The sequence below is a fragment of the Oreochromis aureus genome, linkage group 14 (assembly GCF_013358895.1).
Source record: "Oreochromis aureus strain Israel breed Guangdong linkage group 14, ZZ_aureus, whole genome shotgun sequence".
In the NCBI taxonomy this organism is placed as follows: domain Eukaryota; kingdom Metazoa; phylum Chordata; class Actinopteri; order Cichliformes; family Cichlidae; genus Oreochromis; species Oreochromis aureus.
The window spans coordinates 34,411,760-34,428,599 of record NC_052955.1 but is presented as its reverse complement, the minus strand read 5'-3'; the positions used below and the strand labels follow the sequence as shown (position 1 = coordinate 34,428,599).

The following is a 16,840-nucleotide window of genomic DNA, read 5'->3' as shown; positions in this document are numbered from 1 at the left end:
GCTGTGCGCATCTGAACAAAATCATCTTGATAAAAGAGGAAAGTTAGGGGCTGGGACTGGCTCACTGAAGTAAACAGAAACGTGAAATCATCCTAGGATATGAAGTAAAGCCTGATTTGTTAAAAGCTTTCCAGACACACTGATAAATGGCAAGTGGAGATGAAAGGTTGTCTGGGACAAGACCAAGCATGAGAGGCACAACTTTGAGAATGTGAGCTTTCAGACTTAGTGGCGTTAAAAACCAGGATAAGACCTTCTCGGTCTACTCACTCCACCCACACACACACCTCCTCATGCCTCCTCACCAATGATCTTGAGACAGCCGTCTTCCTGAAACTCTCCAATGTCGCCTGTACAGAACCAACGCTGGCCGTTCTCGTCTACAAAGAAGTCCTCTTGGTTTTTCGCATCCTTCTTGTAGTATCCCATGGTTACGTTGGGCCCACCAATGAGAATCTCTCCCCTGGGATGAGGCTTGTCAGTGCTACGGTACCCACCTAAAAGCATTAGCGGATTAGAAATGAAAAAACTTTTATTGGACTGAATCTGCTACATCATAACACTGCTGAGAAACAAAAAACCCCCAAAAATCAGATGGTATGTTTACTTAAAATTCTATTTTTACTCTGCAAGCAGTAAACTCAACTCGATAAGTATCAAAACTTCAACAGAGTGCAATGAAAGTGAGTTATGATTCCTTGCGTAAAAAGTGGAGAGAGCAGTGCTGTCCTTACAAGGTTACAGAGCAATGCTCAAAGTGCCACCAGGCAGGGAAATGTGAAAGAAAGTGTTGGATCAAGTGTGTATGTGTGTAAAAGATGACGCATAAAGAAACAAAACATGCAGACTAATGTTTTTTTGAATATTAATCCAAATGACCGTGTTTATATCATCATAAAATCTGCGTGTGTATGTGCGTAGTGCCTCTCCCAGTCTCACTCACCCTCCACCCAGTCTTTAAGCTTGATCTCACAGCACACCAACGGTCCTCCCACTCTCCCAGTGCTGTAATCCCACACTAGAACAGACAACACACATAGACACACGCACATATCAGGAAGCACACTAGCATCAAGGCACAACATTTATTGCCATAGCAACACGACCTGACTTGCTCTCTCGCCATGGAAACCCCATCCCTAAGGAGCATTCGCAACTCAGTGTTTTCCTGACTCAGATGACCACAGTGGATTTGATGGGTCTGTTGGTCTGGGCTGCCTGGGAAAGGCTGATAGGGTTTCTTACATTTCGCAAACGCTTTGGCAGTGGAACAGATAGATTAATTCATATCTGATTATTGGGACAGACATTGGCACTCTAGTTATGTGAAACATTCTTCTTGGTCTTCATGTTTATGAGGGAATGGAGACTCTCACTTGTGTCTCTTTTGTTTTCTTTTACAAAACTCATAAAATTTCACATTCATTGCTTTTCTTTTTCCTTTTTTTTAACCTGATAGGGTCTCAGTGTAGCGTGACTTATTGCTAATGTTGATTTTTCCACATCACTCTGTCTGCTGAAAACAGATAATATACTCCCTTTTTTTGTTTACTGCAACCCACGCACTGTATATCTACTAATTATTTTCCTCTCATCCATTTTCCCATCCTGGCTATAAGGCCTCTTTCCCTCTTTGTGTTCTCCCCCTGTTTTTATCTCTGCTTTCAGGCTGTCAAAGTTGACGGGAATTTCATGGGGAAAAACCACAAAATAGGAGGGTGCCAGGACTTGAATGGAAAAATATGGGAAAACTGAGGAAAAACTGGTAGTAGGTATATTTTTATGTTACGTGCCAGGGCTCTACAGATGTAAATTAGCAGCTTTACTAAAACCCAGCATGTTTACATCTTATATATTCACATTGATATCCAGTAATATGGAATGTCCCTGTTAAATAAACAAATAAACACAACAAGCTAGCAATTTTGCCTGAGAAAATGTGATTTGTGAAATTCCACGGATGTCTAAAATATTGGCAACATCCCATTTTTATTCTTACATATCATGATAAAATCAGTAATAAATTGTAATACTTTACATAAACAGTGTCTGTCCTTCTGTTTGTCTTTCTTCCACTGCACACAGACTAAGCATAACATAACAGTGGTTTGGAGTGTTGCTTTCAGCTGTATATGAAGCGGCGGTCCTGTCTGTGACTTTATTAAATGCCTGCAGATTTACAGGGTTACCTGCCCATTTCGGTATCCATAAAGCACGATGGTAAAATGTGACCTTAAAATTATTTCTGCTTCTATGATCACTAAAGGAGGTTTGTAGCTTTAGCTATGCTGAAATTTTTAGGTACACTTAGCAGTAGCTACTACAGTCTAGTACCATTGTAGTGAGGCATTTCCCTTGTTTAGTCTAGCCTCGTTTATAAAAATAGGGTCAGCAGAATGATAGAAACCACTGTGAGTGTGTCACAATGATACCGATGCAATCGGTGATCATACAGCTAAATCAAAGCATGTGTAAAACAGTTTTAAAAAACAGGACTGTACTGGACTGAATTAGTTAAACTGGTTGAAGTTAATAAACTGACAAGTGAGTGTATTTTTTTCATTTGCACAGGACAGATGTAAAGTGTGATCTACTGACTGATTGTTGCCAAACAGGATACAGGGATTTTACTCTGAATGAGTTCAGCTCACATTAAAAATACTGATGGCCGGCAGTGCTAACACTCAGACTCTGAGTAGCTACACCTGTGGTATGAATTTGAAAATCCTTGGTAATTTTCAGAAAACTTGACCTCTGACCTTGACATGGGTTAAGGTCACAGAGATTTGAACTCATCTGAGATTTTTAACAGTTGCACCTTTTATATAAGTTTGAAAAATTACATCGTCTCGCTCTCGATTGATTAATTTTCATATTCACCAACTTGGGTGTCCACCCCGTCCGCTCACTCGGTGGGGTGATGACAATACGTCATCAGCCTTTTAGGGCTGAGGGGTAAAAATTAATGACATAAAATGTTTTCGTTTTCCTAATTTGTGAGTGGTTTGAAATTTTACATATACTGCTTGCATGCTAACTGCATGCCTACTATAAGATTTCCATTCATGCTCACGCTCGCTAATGGTTCCAGCTCCGCAGGTCTCCGTCAGGCCGTATCCTTGACCCACAGGGCAGCAGAAACACACATTCATGAAACGCTGCGTGGCTGCTGAGAGTGGCGCCCCACCTGAAAGCAACACCCGTGTCCGTCCTCCTAGCAGAGAGCGGACTTTCCTGAACACCAGTCTGGATGAACAAAGGAGGAAAGACATGAAGAAATTCTGAGTTTTAAATATTTCTTGCGAGTCCAAGCTGCAAATGCAACAGTAACATCTTGTCTCCATACCTGTCACACAGTGGTGTGCTGTATCCTTTGGCGAGCTGCTCCAGTTTGTAGTTGTATGCCAGAATGAAAAGCGTTCGCTGAACACAGTTCATCTCCTCAACCTTGGTCATCACGTTCTTATAGATACGGTCCATGATCTCCTGAAGTCAGGAGGCGGGACAGGGTGAAAAGAAAAAGAGCATTAATAAGTAAAAGAAAACAATAAGAACAACAGTTAAGCCTGATACAGATACAGATACAGAGAAAATACTAAAATGATGGTTAAAAAATGTAAATTTTTATATTTAACTTATAAGTGAACTTACAGCTGTGATTACAGGTGATTATACTGGAGTCAGAGCAATGAAGAAAATATATATCAGAACTGGATTTTAGAGACCAGTGCAAGTTTAGGGTGCAATATTTTTTTTTTCTTAGAAACATTTGGTAAATAAATCAGTGAGAGTTTCTTAAAGTTTTTTTGAAAGCACGGAAAAGAATCCAGCCATTGTAAGTTGGAGCACGCTCTGCTGGACAGACTATGCGATGACACTGGTTCTAATGTTACCCTAAGCATGTTTTTTCAGCATCATTGTGCAGAAATAATGTTTCACATCTAAACCAACATATACACTGATAGCAATATCCCTGTCACAGGACGACAATAGGAGTTAACCTTCATGTTGGCTGGGCTTAGACATATGGTCCCTGCTTTGGAAGTATTTAAACAAGACTAAACACTAATGTGTTCAAAACCCCGAAATCTCATAGTTAAGCAACTGTATAAAACAAAAAAAAAGATCAACACAAGCACACATGCAAGTGTGCTCCTCAAATCTGGTTTCATAACTATAAGGCTCCCAATGGATATGTAATGTGTTTCTAATTTCTATGTGACCTACAAAACTACTAAAAAACCAAAAGCAAACCAGAAGAGGGACTTTCTCTTTGGAATAAACAAAACCATGTGGTAAACCCACTGCTAACTGTGGCCCTAATCATCAGATTGTTTGTTTTTTTTAATATTTATTTTCTGACATTTAGCCTTTGTTGGATAGGAAAGTAGGGAAACATGGTAGGGGGACAACACACAGGAAAGGATTGGAGCAGACTCAAACCCAGGCACCTGCAGTGGCAGCAGCTCAACCAGGTGAGCTAAAGCAGCTCCTGCTGAGCTCCTTTGTTTAGTATAACAATATGCCAGCGACAAAGCAACATTTGGGACTTCCTTGGAACAGCTTTCACTGATACATTACAGGAGAATTATCACCAGAATGAGCACCTGCATTCATCTCTATTGTGATTTACACTAAGTTTCATCTCCAGTACTTTCTGAGCACCAAACAGCAGGCAGACTCAGTTAGAAATGAGCTGGTGAACGTTAAGCAGCAGAGGATGCAGATATTTCCCCACAGGAGTCCAAGAACAGAGCAAAAAAAGAGGAAGTATCACATTTAAATCTGCCAGGTGGCCAGAAACCTTCTAAAAATCCTAATGAATGCACGTGTTTCTCTGTTAATACTGGGTAACTAAGCCACTGTCTGCCATACCAACTCAAACTATCTTCTGTCAAATGCCCAAAATGCCTTAGCCCAACATTCACAACAAATATCTTCTTGGCTAAAAATGGGGTGAAGTGGTGTAGGAACAGGACGGTACAGGGAAGAGGAATGTCAATCATGGGAAGTGGTATAATTTTGTATCACCAAAGGGACTGTGGTGCAGAGAACAGAAACCCACAGATCAAGAGCACTTCATCATCAACATCAGTGTCGTCAAAAGGCTGGACATGGTGAAATGGGGGAAAGGGCACAAATAAACCCCCCTCCCACCAAAAAAACAATAAAAACCAGCTGGTCCCGGTGGGTTTGTGTATGTGTGTGTACGTGTGTGCATGAAGCAGTGAGAGAGGAAGTCGACACAGGATCCATGCAGCCGCCTGTTGTCATATCACAGCAAACAATTTGTATGTGTGTGCGTGTCGTGGGGATAACCACATGGGGCTTTCTCACGTTCTGTTTACAGCTGTGAATGGTTCCAGAAACTGGGGCCCTCTGGCCTTTACACCACGACCACTGGGAGATGGGGGGGAGGGGGTCTCCATGTGAGTGAGAGGGAGAGAAGAGTGCATCCTGTATTGAATACAACTAGCTCGTTAGATGACATTCATTTTCAGGCGCCTTCAGTATTGCCAATGGTCACAGTCAAACAACAAGATATGGGAAAACAAAATCCTGAATGGAGGAAAAGTGCCGAGACCGTCACTTTATCAATGTGTCTGCAGTCTGTTCACTTTTAAACAACTGGTAGGTAAGCAAATGTAACTTTTCAGCCTAATAATACAGTTAAAACAATAAGTGTTTTTATACATGTAAATACAGTCTGAACTTGTGCATCAAACTGGTAAAGTTTTATTAAAAAGGAAAAGAACTTTGAGGCCACAATATACACAAATTTGCTCATCATGGAACGTCATATTAATTTGGAGCTTTTAATGCTTTCTTTTTTTCTGTTCCTTTTTCCAGACATCTTTAATGAGGCAAAGAAAAAAACACAAGAATTGGCTGCACAAGTTTGAATTTCTCAAGGTTTTTCTCAAATTCTCTACACAGAATCAAAAGATTACACAGATTACTGTCCATGAATGATTGTAACAGGTAGTTTATCTCTGCCAGCATAAAAATAATTTATTTCACAACACTCTTTCACTCACTCATTTCCCTCTGGGATTAATAAAGTTTTGATTCTGATTAGATGCCTTCTGGAGAGAAGTTTTATGGTGAGACGAGATAAAGACTTGGCTATGTGGCCACAATGATAAGAGATATGTGGAGGAGTAAAGGTGAGGTTTTCAACGAGAAGCGCAACTTCTGAAAAACAACCCCACACCATAATCCCCCTTCCACCAAACTTTACACTTTACCGTTCTCCTGGCAACCACCAAACCCAGACTCGTTCATCGAATTGAGAGACAGAGGGGTGTAATTCGTCACCCCAGACAACAGTGGCGGCGTGCTTTACACCACTGCATCCAACGCTTTGCATTGTAATTGGTGATATAAGATTGCAGGCAGCAGCTCGGACATTGAAACCCATTCCATGAAGCTCTCTACACACTGTTCTTGAGGTAATTAGGAGACCAGATGAAGTTTGAAGGTTTGTTGCAGTCAGCTCTCCAGAAAGTTGTTGACCCCTGTGCACTATGATCCTCAGCATCTGCTGACACCACTCTGTGATTTTACTTGGCCTACCACTTCATGGCTGAGTTGTTCTTGATACCAGTTGCTTCCACTTTGTTATAACCCACTGGGCAAAGTGATGTTGGAGAGACATCTTTTATGAGTCATTTTTGGACCTCCAATTTTGGTCCACTGAAGGGGTTGTTTTGTATCACCAGGCGTTCACAATGAAACAGGATACTTGAAACTTAATGCAAATGCTCTTTTAAACTTATGAAAAAATGTTTTTTATGAGTTTAAGAGCAAAAGGAATTTAAACATTTTTTAAATACTCTAACCATTACTGTTTTACATAGATTTCAACATATTTAATATTTCAACACATTTCAATAAATGACAGTTTTAACCTGGTTACAAACAAATAAGTTGATTAACTAAAATACTATCTATATTGGACCAACAGACCCAATATACACATGATCACATCTATCCACCAGTGTTTAGTGGGAACACCCACAGCTGACTGTGGAACATTTAGTAGCAAGAACATTTCACAACAGCGAGCTGTTCTTTCACAAATGTTTGAAGAAGCAGTCTGCATGCATAAGTGCTTGATTTTATTCACCTGTGACTAGAATATCTGAATTCAATGATTTGGATGTGGGGGTGAAGACATTTGGCAACATGTTGTACAAGTTTCCATCCTAGAAAAGAACAATGAAGAAATAATTAAAAGCCCCCAAATTACCATGACCTTTATGCCCATGTTGAGTGGATGTAAACCTCTGACCACAACTGTATGTGTCCACTTTTATTGACTACTTGAAGAAATAACATTTATCATACTATGGCTGTAGATATAGCTGTTATCGCTTTCTGAATTGAAGCATGGATTGGACTTTAAAGATACTACAGCCTCCAAAACACAATTTCAGTTTATGAATTTTGTAGAATGTCCTGGGAAGAGACACATATCCTTTTGGAGTTGTGTCAGGATCCAGGATAAAACTCTTCCAAATCAAGCACGTGGCACTACCCGCTGTGACAACTCCTTGTGAATAAGGATGTGGGTGTAGAATGGGGGAAAATTAAGATACTGCAAGCTGGAAAATGCAAACTAAAAGACACTTTAACAGTAAAATATAATTACGACTTCTTTTGGACCTGTAGACACCCTGTTTCTCCATCACGACTGAATAGAGTGCTAAATTTTGTTGACTCTGAGTATTTGTATGAATATCTCTCTGCAGCAAAGCACAATAAAATTACAACCAGAAGAACCTTCAAAAGTGTGAACACTTGGATTTGTTTGAAGTCATGTTTCAGGCCACAGCCTGAATTTTAGTCCAGCATTTACTATCATTTTTTCCACTTTTAATAATAATCACTTCATACACATCATATATCTACCAAGTAGCTGCAAAATGTGCTTTTTGGTTTAGAGCAAATGGGGGGGGCGGGGTTAGGTTTTAGGACTCTTTCACTTAAAACAGCCATCTGCAGCATTTCGACCAAACCAAAAGTTGTGTGTTGTAAAAGAGAAGTGAAAAGACTCCAAGTCCATCTCGGATTTCTGACTGCTGAAATGGATTAATGAGTAAAATATACTTCAAAGACAAGCAGCACTAGGCAACCACAAATATTCAACTTAGACCCCTGAGAATCAAACATTGTCTGGTGATTAAAACCAGCATTGACCATTGGTAGGATGTATTTACGTCAGACCAAGATCCAGCAGATCCAAGACTGCTGGACTCTGTCACTGCTATTCTATGAGTAAACCTTGTGCACAGGCCTCAAACGCAAGCCAGCACCATTGTTTGACACACAGACTCAAGTCGAGTGAGTCAGTGAGTGATACTGTTATTGTTAATGGTAATGGTTCTCTAACATTATACTGGACAGTGCATTATGACATACCGGGACAGCTGCCATCAGAGTGGGCTGGAGCACACTGGTGTCTCCTTTGCTTCCTTTCTTGATCTTTGTTGACTTAGGGTGGGAGAAAGAAACATCAATTTATTGATCATTTAAATTATTACATTTGTAATTAGCTGTTACCTCATTTTGGGGTTTTTTGCACATATTTGGACTGAAATGATGTCTAAAATCTAGTAGCTCCAGCTATATACAGTCATGAAAAAGTAAAAGTACCCACTTTAAGGTTGTTTTTGTATCAGTACATAACAGTAAAATAATCTGATGCTTAGCGAGATCTAAAATTATTTAAATACAACCTCAGATGAATATATTATATTGGGTCATTATTTATTTAACAAAAAGTATGCCCCCGCTGTTTCCACAGGAATTCAGAGGGTAAATAGCAAGCATGTCCTGCAAATCAAACGCATGTTTAGAACTGATCATCTGCAAGTGTGAGGCACCTCTATAAAACCAGAAGTTTTGGCAGTTTGCTGGTCTCGACTATCCACATGAGTGTTGACAGATGCAGTGGAGGAAAGACATCAGAAATGATCTTAGAAGAGTAATTGTTGGTGCTCATCTGGGAAGGGTTATCAGGTCATCTCCAAACTATTTGAAGTCCATCATTCTGCAGCGAGAAAGATTATTCACAAGTGGAAAACATTCAAGACAGCTGTCCATCTTCCCAGGAGTGGACGTCCCAGCAAATTCACCCCAAGGTCAGACAGAGCAATCCTCAGAGAAACTGCAAAAAAACCAAGAACTAAATCTCAGACTCTACAGGCCTTTAACCCTTAAACTTCAGGTCAGTATAATTAGAAGGAGAAGTATTTTTTATTTGGAAGGGTTGTCAGGAGAAAGCCTCTTCTCTCCAAACAGAACATGGTAGCACAACTTAGGTTTTTCAAAGTCGCAACTAAACTTCCGCAACAATGTCCTTCGGACAGATGAGACCAAAGTGGAGATGTCTGGCCATACACAGCACAATCACCTTATATTAACTGTATACCAACTGCATGAAGTTTCATGATTTTGGCTTGTTTTTAAGCCACATGACCAAAGTATTCTACAGCCCTGTGTGAGGCCATCTGTTCAACAATTAAAGCTTGGCTGAAATTGGATCATGCAAAAGGATAATGATCCTAATTTCAGCAGCAAACCTACAAAAAATGGCTGAAAAGAGAAATAAATCAAGGTGCTGCAGTGGTCCAGTCAAAGTCCAGACCTCAGCCTGACTGAAATGCTATGGCTAAGAGAGCTGCGCATAAAGGTATCACAAACCTCAATGAACTGAAGCCCGATTGTACAGAAGAGTGGGCCGAAATTCCTCCACAATGATGTGAGAGACTGATAAAGTCGTACAGGAAGTTACTGTTGCTAAAAGTTCTACAAGCTGCTGAATCATGATGTATCCTTAGTTTTTCACACAATGCTTCTACATGTTAGCTTAGTTTTTGTTGAATGAATAATGACACAGTGTGATATGTCGTGTGTTCTTATTCATCTGAGGTGGTGTTTAAATAATTTCAGAACATGGTAAAGATGTCCTGATATATAAAACCTTAGAACAGTCAAAGGGTGTGCTTTCTTTTTCACCACTATATATTAAATATTAAATACATGAAAGGTAACCTAAAACCAGAATGCACTTCAGATGAGACAGATGAGAAGTTTTATTACCTGGTCAGCAAGAGTCTGAGGCGATGAATAGCCAATCCTACAGCCATGAGACACACATACGAGCTCTGCACTGAGCTCCAGTACATGGGCAAGAGGCAGGTAGCCGATATAGGTGTCTTCTTCACTAAAAACACGCAAATTTCAAAAACCCCGATGTGATGTGGGCTATTAAATGTTTGAGACTACTGCAAACATGAAGGTCTTAGGGTCATCCCATCTAAAGTCAGACAATTTTTAGAAGGCTTCCTGCATGACCTTTCTCAATTTGCGTAAAAACTTTACCTTTATATATAAAATACTTTTCAAGATATATTTGCATATATTTTTATTTTTTGTATTGTTCAAACATTGCCACAGATTTCATAGCGCAAGACAAACCGCATGAAAGTGGGTCAACAGGCGTTTGGAAATTATTTTTTTTTTAAAGTTATTTGTTAAAAAAAGCTGAAATTAACAGCAATCATTACAGTTTGTATATTCAATTCGAATTTGGTTGGTTGATTTGAGACAGAATGACCCTTTAGTGAAATTAATCAGGCATTAGCGGTAGTTCATTTCATCAAGCTGAATCAGTACTTAGACAAACTATTGCAAAACATATTCATCTCAACACAAGTAACAACCAAATTTTGGGGAAATTTCCATTTTAGTGAACATGTTGTACATTCAAGCCATGAATGAGGGGGAGGTTTACATAGTCGTGTTACTTAATCCACAAAGGAAAGCCAACATTTTTATAAGATCGACTGAGACTGTCACAACTAAACCCCTTTAACCTCCATCCATCTCACCCTGACTCCCTTTCTCCCACATTGTTCCTCTACTCATACTAAGCTCCCTCCCTTTTCTGTTTCCTCTCACTCCCATCTTAATCCCCGGAGACGGGTCAGTTTCTCTTTTAATATAAGCAATTGAGCTGCATGATGATACCAGCTGAACAAGCATATTTCCCATAATGTTGGTTAAAATAATCCTTTGAAACATGCAGAAGAGAGAAATTTGAACATTGACCTCAGCTTAGTTTTGATTACAGACTTCCCGACTATTTCTTCTGCTTCCAGTAATCCAGTGCATCACACTCTTCTGGTAATGAACAAACCTAAATGGCATGTTCTAATCTGTATGTTTCCTGGCTGGTGATTCTGCTTAGACGTGTAGCAAAGGAGATGAGCTGCTTTGGAAATTGAATTTCCCTGCGAAACTGCCACCATATTTTACAAACAGATGAGCCAAAAATCATCATATTTAAAGCCAAAAACTATTAGACCATACCCCGGGGTGTGATATAATAAGTTAGTTTGAGGTCTTTACCACAGGTTGGGTATCCTCTCAGCCATTCCTGTAATCCCAGCGATGATGTTGCTGTGGGAGATCATAACGCCCTTTGGAATGCCTGTGGATCCGCTGGTGTACATGATGACTGCAATGTCCGAGGGCAGCGGGGCCTTGCGCTCACGTGCTGCTGGAATGTCAACAGAGAAAGCCCCAAAACATACACACTCAAATGTGGCAGAACTAGATTAATGGTTTATAGCACAAAAATTAACCAATGTTTAAACAATCCCCAGAAACACGGTTCACTTGTTGTGTGTGTGCTGGCTAAAAAAATCTTTTTGTATGTAGGAAAAACCACATCACTTAAGAGTCAAACACAGAAAGGTTAAATGGTTATCGCAGAAATTAAATCAACTAATTTCAGTTAATCAGGTAACACATCTGGCACAATGCAGAGTTTAAATAAGTGCGTTCGCCAAAAACACTATTTGCACGTGTTCATTCATCTCTCTTTCTCATGTCGTTTGCTGCTGTCTGTCCTTTCTTATCTATTCTTTTCTCCCTCCTTACACTCTTCCTTATGCTCCAAAAACTACCGTACTTCCTGGTTGCACTGTTTAGGCCAGGACGCTATGTTCAACTTTTACCAAGAACTGTACAACTGCATGTGTTTTACTGGCTACTGCAAAAAGTTGGTAGATTCCTTGATATTGCACTGCAGCAAAAGTTGAGCATGACTTTTTTTATGCATATTTTTCTTTCACAGACAGTCGCTTCCCACCCATGAGTCTGTTTTCATCACTGCCTCCCAGCAGGTAAGGTTCACAATCAAGACATGTGATCAAGAACAAGAAAAGCTGCTGTGAATGTTTCTTTACATCAAAGAACACAGCAGATAAAGGCAGTGAAAAAGACATTCACATGTCTAGACAGCAGAGCACAATATGATGAATCTCTTGCCTTCTGATCCCTCTCTTGGACTCCTACGGTCTGAATAAATAAGTAAAGAGCAAGTCAGTTTCCAGCGGGAACAGAACCAGTTGGGAAACAAGAGATTGGTTTTTGTTTTTCGCTTTCTGTCAAGAACAAAAACAGATCTAAGACGCCCAAGCTCAGCAGGCACTGACAAACCAAAGGATGAAGTAAAGTGCATCACAGTCACAAGGGCAGACATCGCTTCTCTCCCTCCCGAGACGCGGATACGAGGCGTGTGCACTCTGAAAGCTGATGTCATGTGAAGTTAATAGCGCCATGTGTAAACATGACCCTCGCCTATATCCCAGCACTCTATCCTCCCTTCCTACTTCCTTCTCCCTTTATCTGCACATGACTCTACCAGCTAGACATGTTTTGGGTCAATCAGTTCAAGGGGCCTCAATAAAAAGTGAAGATGGGTGATGGCCTCTTCCTTATCTGTGCGCTAACTGAGCATGCACGGTATCAACCTTAATCTGACACAGATGTTAGCACTTCCTTCTTCACATGACCTAATGGGCCAGATACCAATCTGCCCCCACTCCATACCCCCAAGAAACAAGCCCTGACTATTTCATTTATTTGAGAGGAAGAGATGGCTACATCAAAAAGCCCGGCAGATTAAAACACATGTGCTGTGAACGGTAGTGTTTTAGGACCTTTTAGTTGGAAAGTTGCTTCTCTTCAAGGTGTTCTGCTGTTTGTTTGTTTATTGGTCTTTTATAAATTATAACAGCACTGCCTGCTAATGGATTTGTTTCATTTGCTTTTATTCACTTCAAGCTTGTAACAAGGCAATTGTGCGTTGTAGGTTGCTTCTGCTGCCCCCAAGTGGCCAACTGTCATTTTATTACATGTTGATGAATACACACTTTTAAAAGAAAAAAAAATTAAATGTGTATATATAACTGAATAAAAGAAATAGACATTCAGTTTTGAAAATCTGTATCCATGGGAAAACAGGAGCACTGCAAGCTGCTGTCTGTGTCCCAAGTGGCACAGAGAGGAATGTAAAGTTTGGTTTCCACCAGAAAGCTGCCAGATCCATTAACAGAGCGCTGCTTAGTCACAGAAACCACACTAGCAAAGTTGGGACAGCTGTGTGGTGTAGGTGTAGCTCTCTTTGGACTTGAGCTTGGCTGTAACCTCAGAGGATAACAAAAATGAAGCAGCAGTTCTGCAGTTCTTCTGGTCAGGCTGCCCCCAAAAAGGAATCAGTCCCTGTATGCCCCAGTGTTAAAAACCTAACTGCAATAAAAAGTATGTTTACAGCCTGATACTGGAGTGTAAGGATAGTTTCTTCTTCAAAACAACCACACGAGTGGTGGATGCTTGGTGTGACAGGTGTGGACAGTAACAGCTACACCTGACTGATCTCTGCTAGGCTTCATGAACACTGATTGAAGTCACTGAACTGGACCCTTCAGCTGTGTTTGTGCTGTTGGAGCCTTTTGGAGCTTTTACAGTGGAATTATCTGACAAATAATATGGTGTGTTGTGTGCTGCCGACCATTCAGCTTAACAGTCAGATCAGGGCAGTGGTTAAATCAAGCTTTTTCCAATTGAGGCAGCTGGCCAAAACAAAGCCAACTGTTTCCAGGCTGATGCTGAAACCATTGTAGCCTCACTCCACTGTCTGCCCTAACATTTTAGGATTCATTTTAAAAGTCTTTTCTTTCCTTTTAAAGGCCTCATTGGTTTTGCCCTTCCCCAGCTCTCTGAGCTCCTGCATTCTTTTGCACCCACCTGTTTTCGTCTGATAAGCTGCTCTTGAGTGTGCTTAAAACGACACGTACGCTGTGAGGGGAGCACGCTTTCACTGTTGTGGCTCCCAGAATGTGGAATGATCTGCCTTTGCACATTAGACCGGCCTCTCCTGTCTGTTTTTTAAAGCTCTTCTTTCAATTTCTTCTTCTCTTCAATGACTTTATTGTATTTGATTTGATTTAGTGTATGACTGTTGTTCTTCTAATATTTTGTGTCTTTTATTTATTTCTATTAAAAAATATTCACACAGTACTTCTAAAGGCTGTTAAGAGTTTTTTTTTTTTTTGTCAAACTGTAGTTAAGGCCACAATTTTAGATCAAAATGCCTCCTAAGAGCTCCAAAATCCTTCACTGGAAAATGGCATTTTGCCATAGTGAAGCAACGTGGAAAATATTAAACACTACATAGATCACTCTGCACAACTCAGTTCTGTTTACACTGTTAATGTCCTGCAAGAAAGTACTTTATCTCAAGTGTTGTGTTGTGTGGTGACTTTAATTGTCACTGTGACTCACCATGATACACAAAACTGTAGAGAAAACCTTTTTCTTAATGGGCAAGCAGCTAAATACTTTTTTAATGTTTTAAAATGGAGCAATCCTAATTCTGTGAGTCATGAACTCTTGAAAGCAAACTTCACATAAATCAATAAACAGACACACAGACAAAACCTACCATTCTCATGCCTGGCTCCCAGCTTCTGAACCGCAGCCATGTTGTGGATGCTGATGCCACGTGGATAGCTGGGCCACACGGTCGGTGTGTTGTCCACTACGATGATGTGCTGCAGCCTTGGAACGTCTGTTAGGATGGCCTGACACACACACACACACACACCAAATGTATACACATGGCATCTTGATATATGTTGTTTCTATATTGACAAAAGATAAAGAGTGGGTTTATCTGTGAACAAGTGAACAAAGGAACATTCTGTTTATGCCGCCTCAATAAAAATGGAAAGATGAAATGCAGGAGCGCTGCTTGTCTTGGCACTGAACCTGGCCAAAACAGGCCAAAGCAGTCAGCACGTGTCTTCTAACATTTACAACTCTGTTATGGGAGGCTGCAACTTCTCTGTTCTGTCAGCGCTGAACATCGTGTTCTATCTGATTGAAAACTTTGGCTCCGACGTTTCCTCAGAAGATCAGATATATGAGATATTTGTCCACACAATGATGTTTGTCACTGTAATGTTCGCTGCTTTATACGGTTTTGTCTAGTAGTTTCTCATACTTTGTGATGAAAAATTAATTTCCTGTGAAAAAAGATTTGCAAAGAGAATTTACTCAGTGTATTCTAACCTTGAGTCTGGTCTCCAGGAGCTCCCTGCTGGTGATGATGTGGGTCACCTGAGTCTCATTCAGCCCGTGGGCAATAGCGGGACCTCCCAATGTGGAGTAAATGGTGACCACTGCAAGCCACAGGGACACAGAAAAGGCACATTAGAGTATAATAGACTAAAACATTAATGACCCCACAGGCAAATTTGCTTTCCACATAGTAGTCCGACAAAATATATACATGCATACACAGAGGACATACAGAACCCACATCCATATGTACTCGTCTGCCACTATGAAGCGTGAGGCAAAGGTGGACTTAATGTGATGTGCAAGAGGCAGGATGGGCTGTTTATCTAAACTGTGTTAATTCAAGACAAGCCTGTCTGTGTGTGAACACAGTGACCGCGCAGACATGTGAAGATGGACCATGTACGTGCTGACTGTCTACAATCCTCAGTGTCCCTGATTTAGGCCCCTCTCACTCAAATGAGCTCTTCAGGCACCTCCAGAGGCTGCTGCTAAAGCTTCCGAGCCAAACGGCTCTCGTTGCATGGTAAGTACTCTTTGGGGGATATAAACAAGTACTGATATTTGAGAGGGTTTACTGTTTTGACTAAGTGCATATGTCTAATGAAGCACTGTGTGTTTGCATGAATGCATGCACTCAGCAAAGCAGGGTTAGCCTTTCAAGCCGTCGTTTAAAACCAGATATTGACTCTTGTCTCATGGCTCATATGTTATGGATATGATCTAGTTTGGTTACACAACATTGTGCTTTTTGGGAAGACTTGATCTGAAGACTGATCAAACTCTGAACACCCAAATGATGCACCTATATGCGCTTGTTTAACATCTTTATAAAACTGCATTTTGGAACCAGAGCTGTTTGTATGGGGTCGACTATGTTGACTCTGTACAGACGTTCTTCACGTTCTTTGTGCTATCTGCGTGTGCATGAAGGGTCACGTCATGTTTAAACAGGAAACGGCATTAGCCCGATTTACTGCCACAAATTTAGAAGCTTTTGATTTTCTAAAATATCACTGGATGTTTCAGCATTATGATTTGCCTCGAAGGGAATAAAAAGGATCAAAGGGACTCAAAACATGACAAAAATAGCCCCAGATCATAAGCACAACTGAGTATGTAGTTTAAATTCCCAAACGCAGATCATAAAGTTTTTAAGTGAATTATGTTTATGTGCTTTTACAAAACTTCTCAGCAGAAGAAAGTTAAAAAAAGGTTTTCTCTTCTCTACTTGGGGCAAAAAAAAAAACATGGTTTCCCTGGAGAAATATAATCAAAAAGGGTTAAAAATCACAGCATTAAAAAAACCCTTATTTAAATTTGGACGATTTCCCCTTCAATCTTCTTATGCATGTTTGATTGGCTGTGTGTGTTATATGTTCACATCATACCAAATGTTCAA

General features: G+C 40.3%; 1 protein-coding gene across 2 annotated transcripts in view; it reads right to left on the bottom strand.

Moving 5' to 3' along the window:
* Positions 1 to 16,840, bottom strand: part of acsl3a (acyl-CoA synthetase long chain family member 3a) — a 37,184-nt gene that overhangs the window by 4,932 nt on the left and 15,412 nt on the right. Inside the window, exons 4-13 of one of the 2 annotated variants that reach the window (XM_039622286.1) lie at positions 15,430 to 15,539; positions 14,801 to 14,939; positions 11,419 to 11,569; positions 10,108 to 10,231; positions 8,425 to 8,496; positions 5,338 to 5,457; positions 3,347 to 3,486; positions 3,074 to 3,246; positions 944 to 1,018; positions 306 to 497 (exon numbers count right to left, since the gene is read on the bottom strand). In XM_039622286.1, the coding sequence (XP_039478220.1) occupies positions 306 to 497; positions 944 to 1,018; positions 3,074 to 3,246; positions 3,347 to 3,486; positions 5,338 to 5,457; positions 8,425 to 8,496; positions 10,108 to 10,231; positions 11,419 to 11,569; positions 14,801 to 14,939; positions 15,430 to 15,539 (1,296 nt within the window). The remainder of the gene's footprint in view (positions 1 to 305; positions 498 to 943; positions 1,019 to 3,073; positions 3,247 to 3,346; positions 3,487 to 5,337; positions 5,458 to 8,424; positions 8,497 to 10,107; positions 10,232 to 11,418; positions 11,570 to 14,800; positions 14,940 to 15,429; positions 15,540 to 16,840) is intronic. The other variant, XM_031749856.2, reaches the window with a different exon arrangement.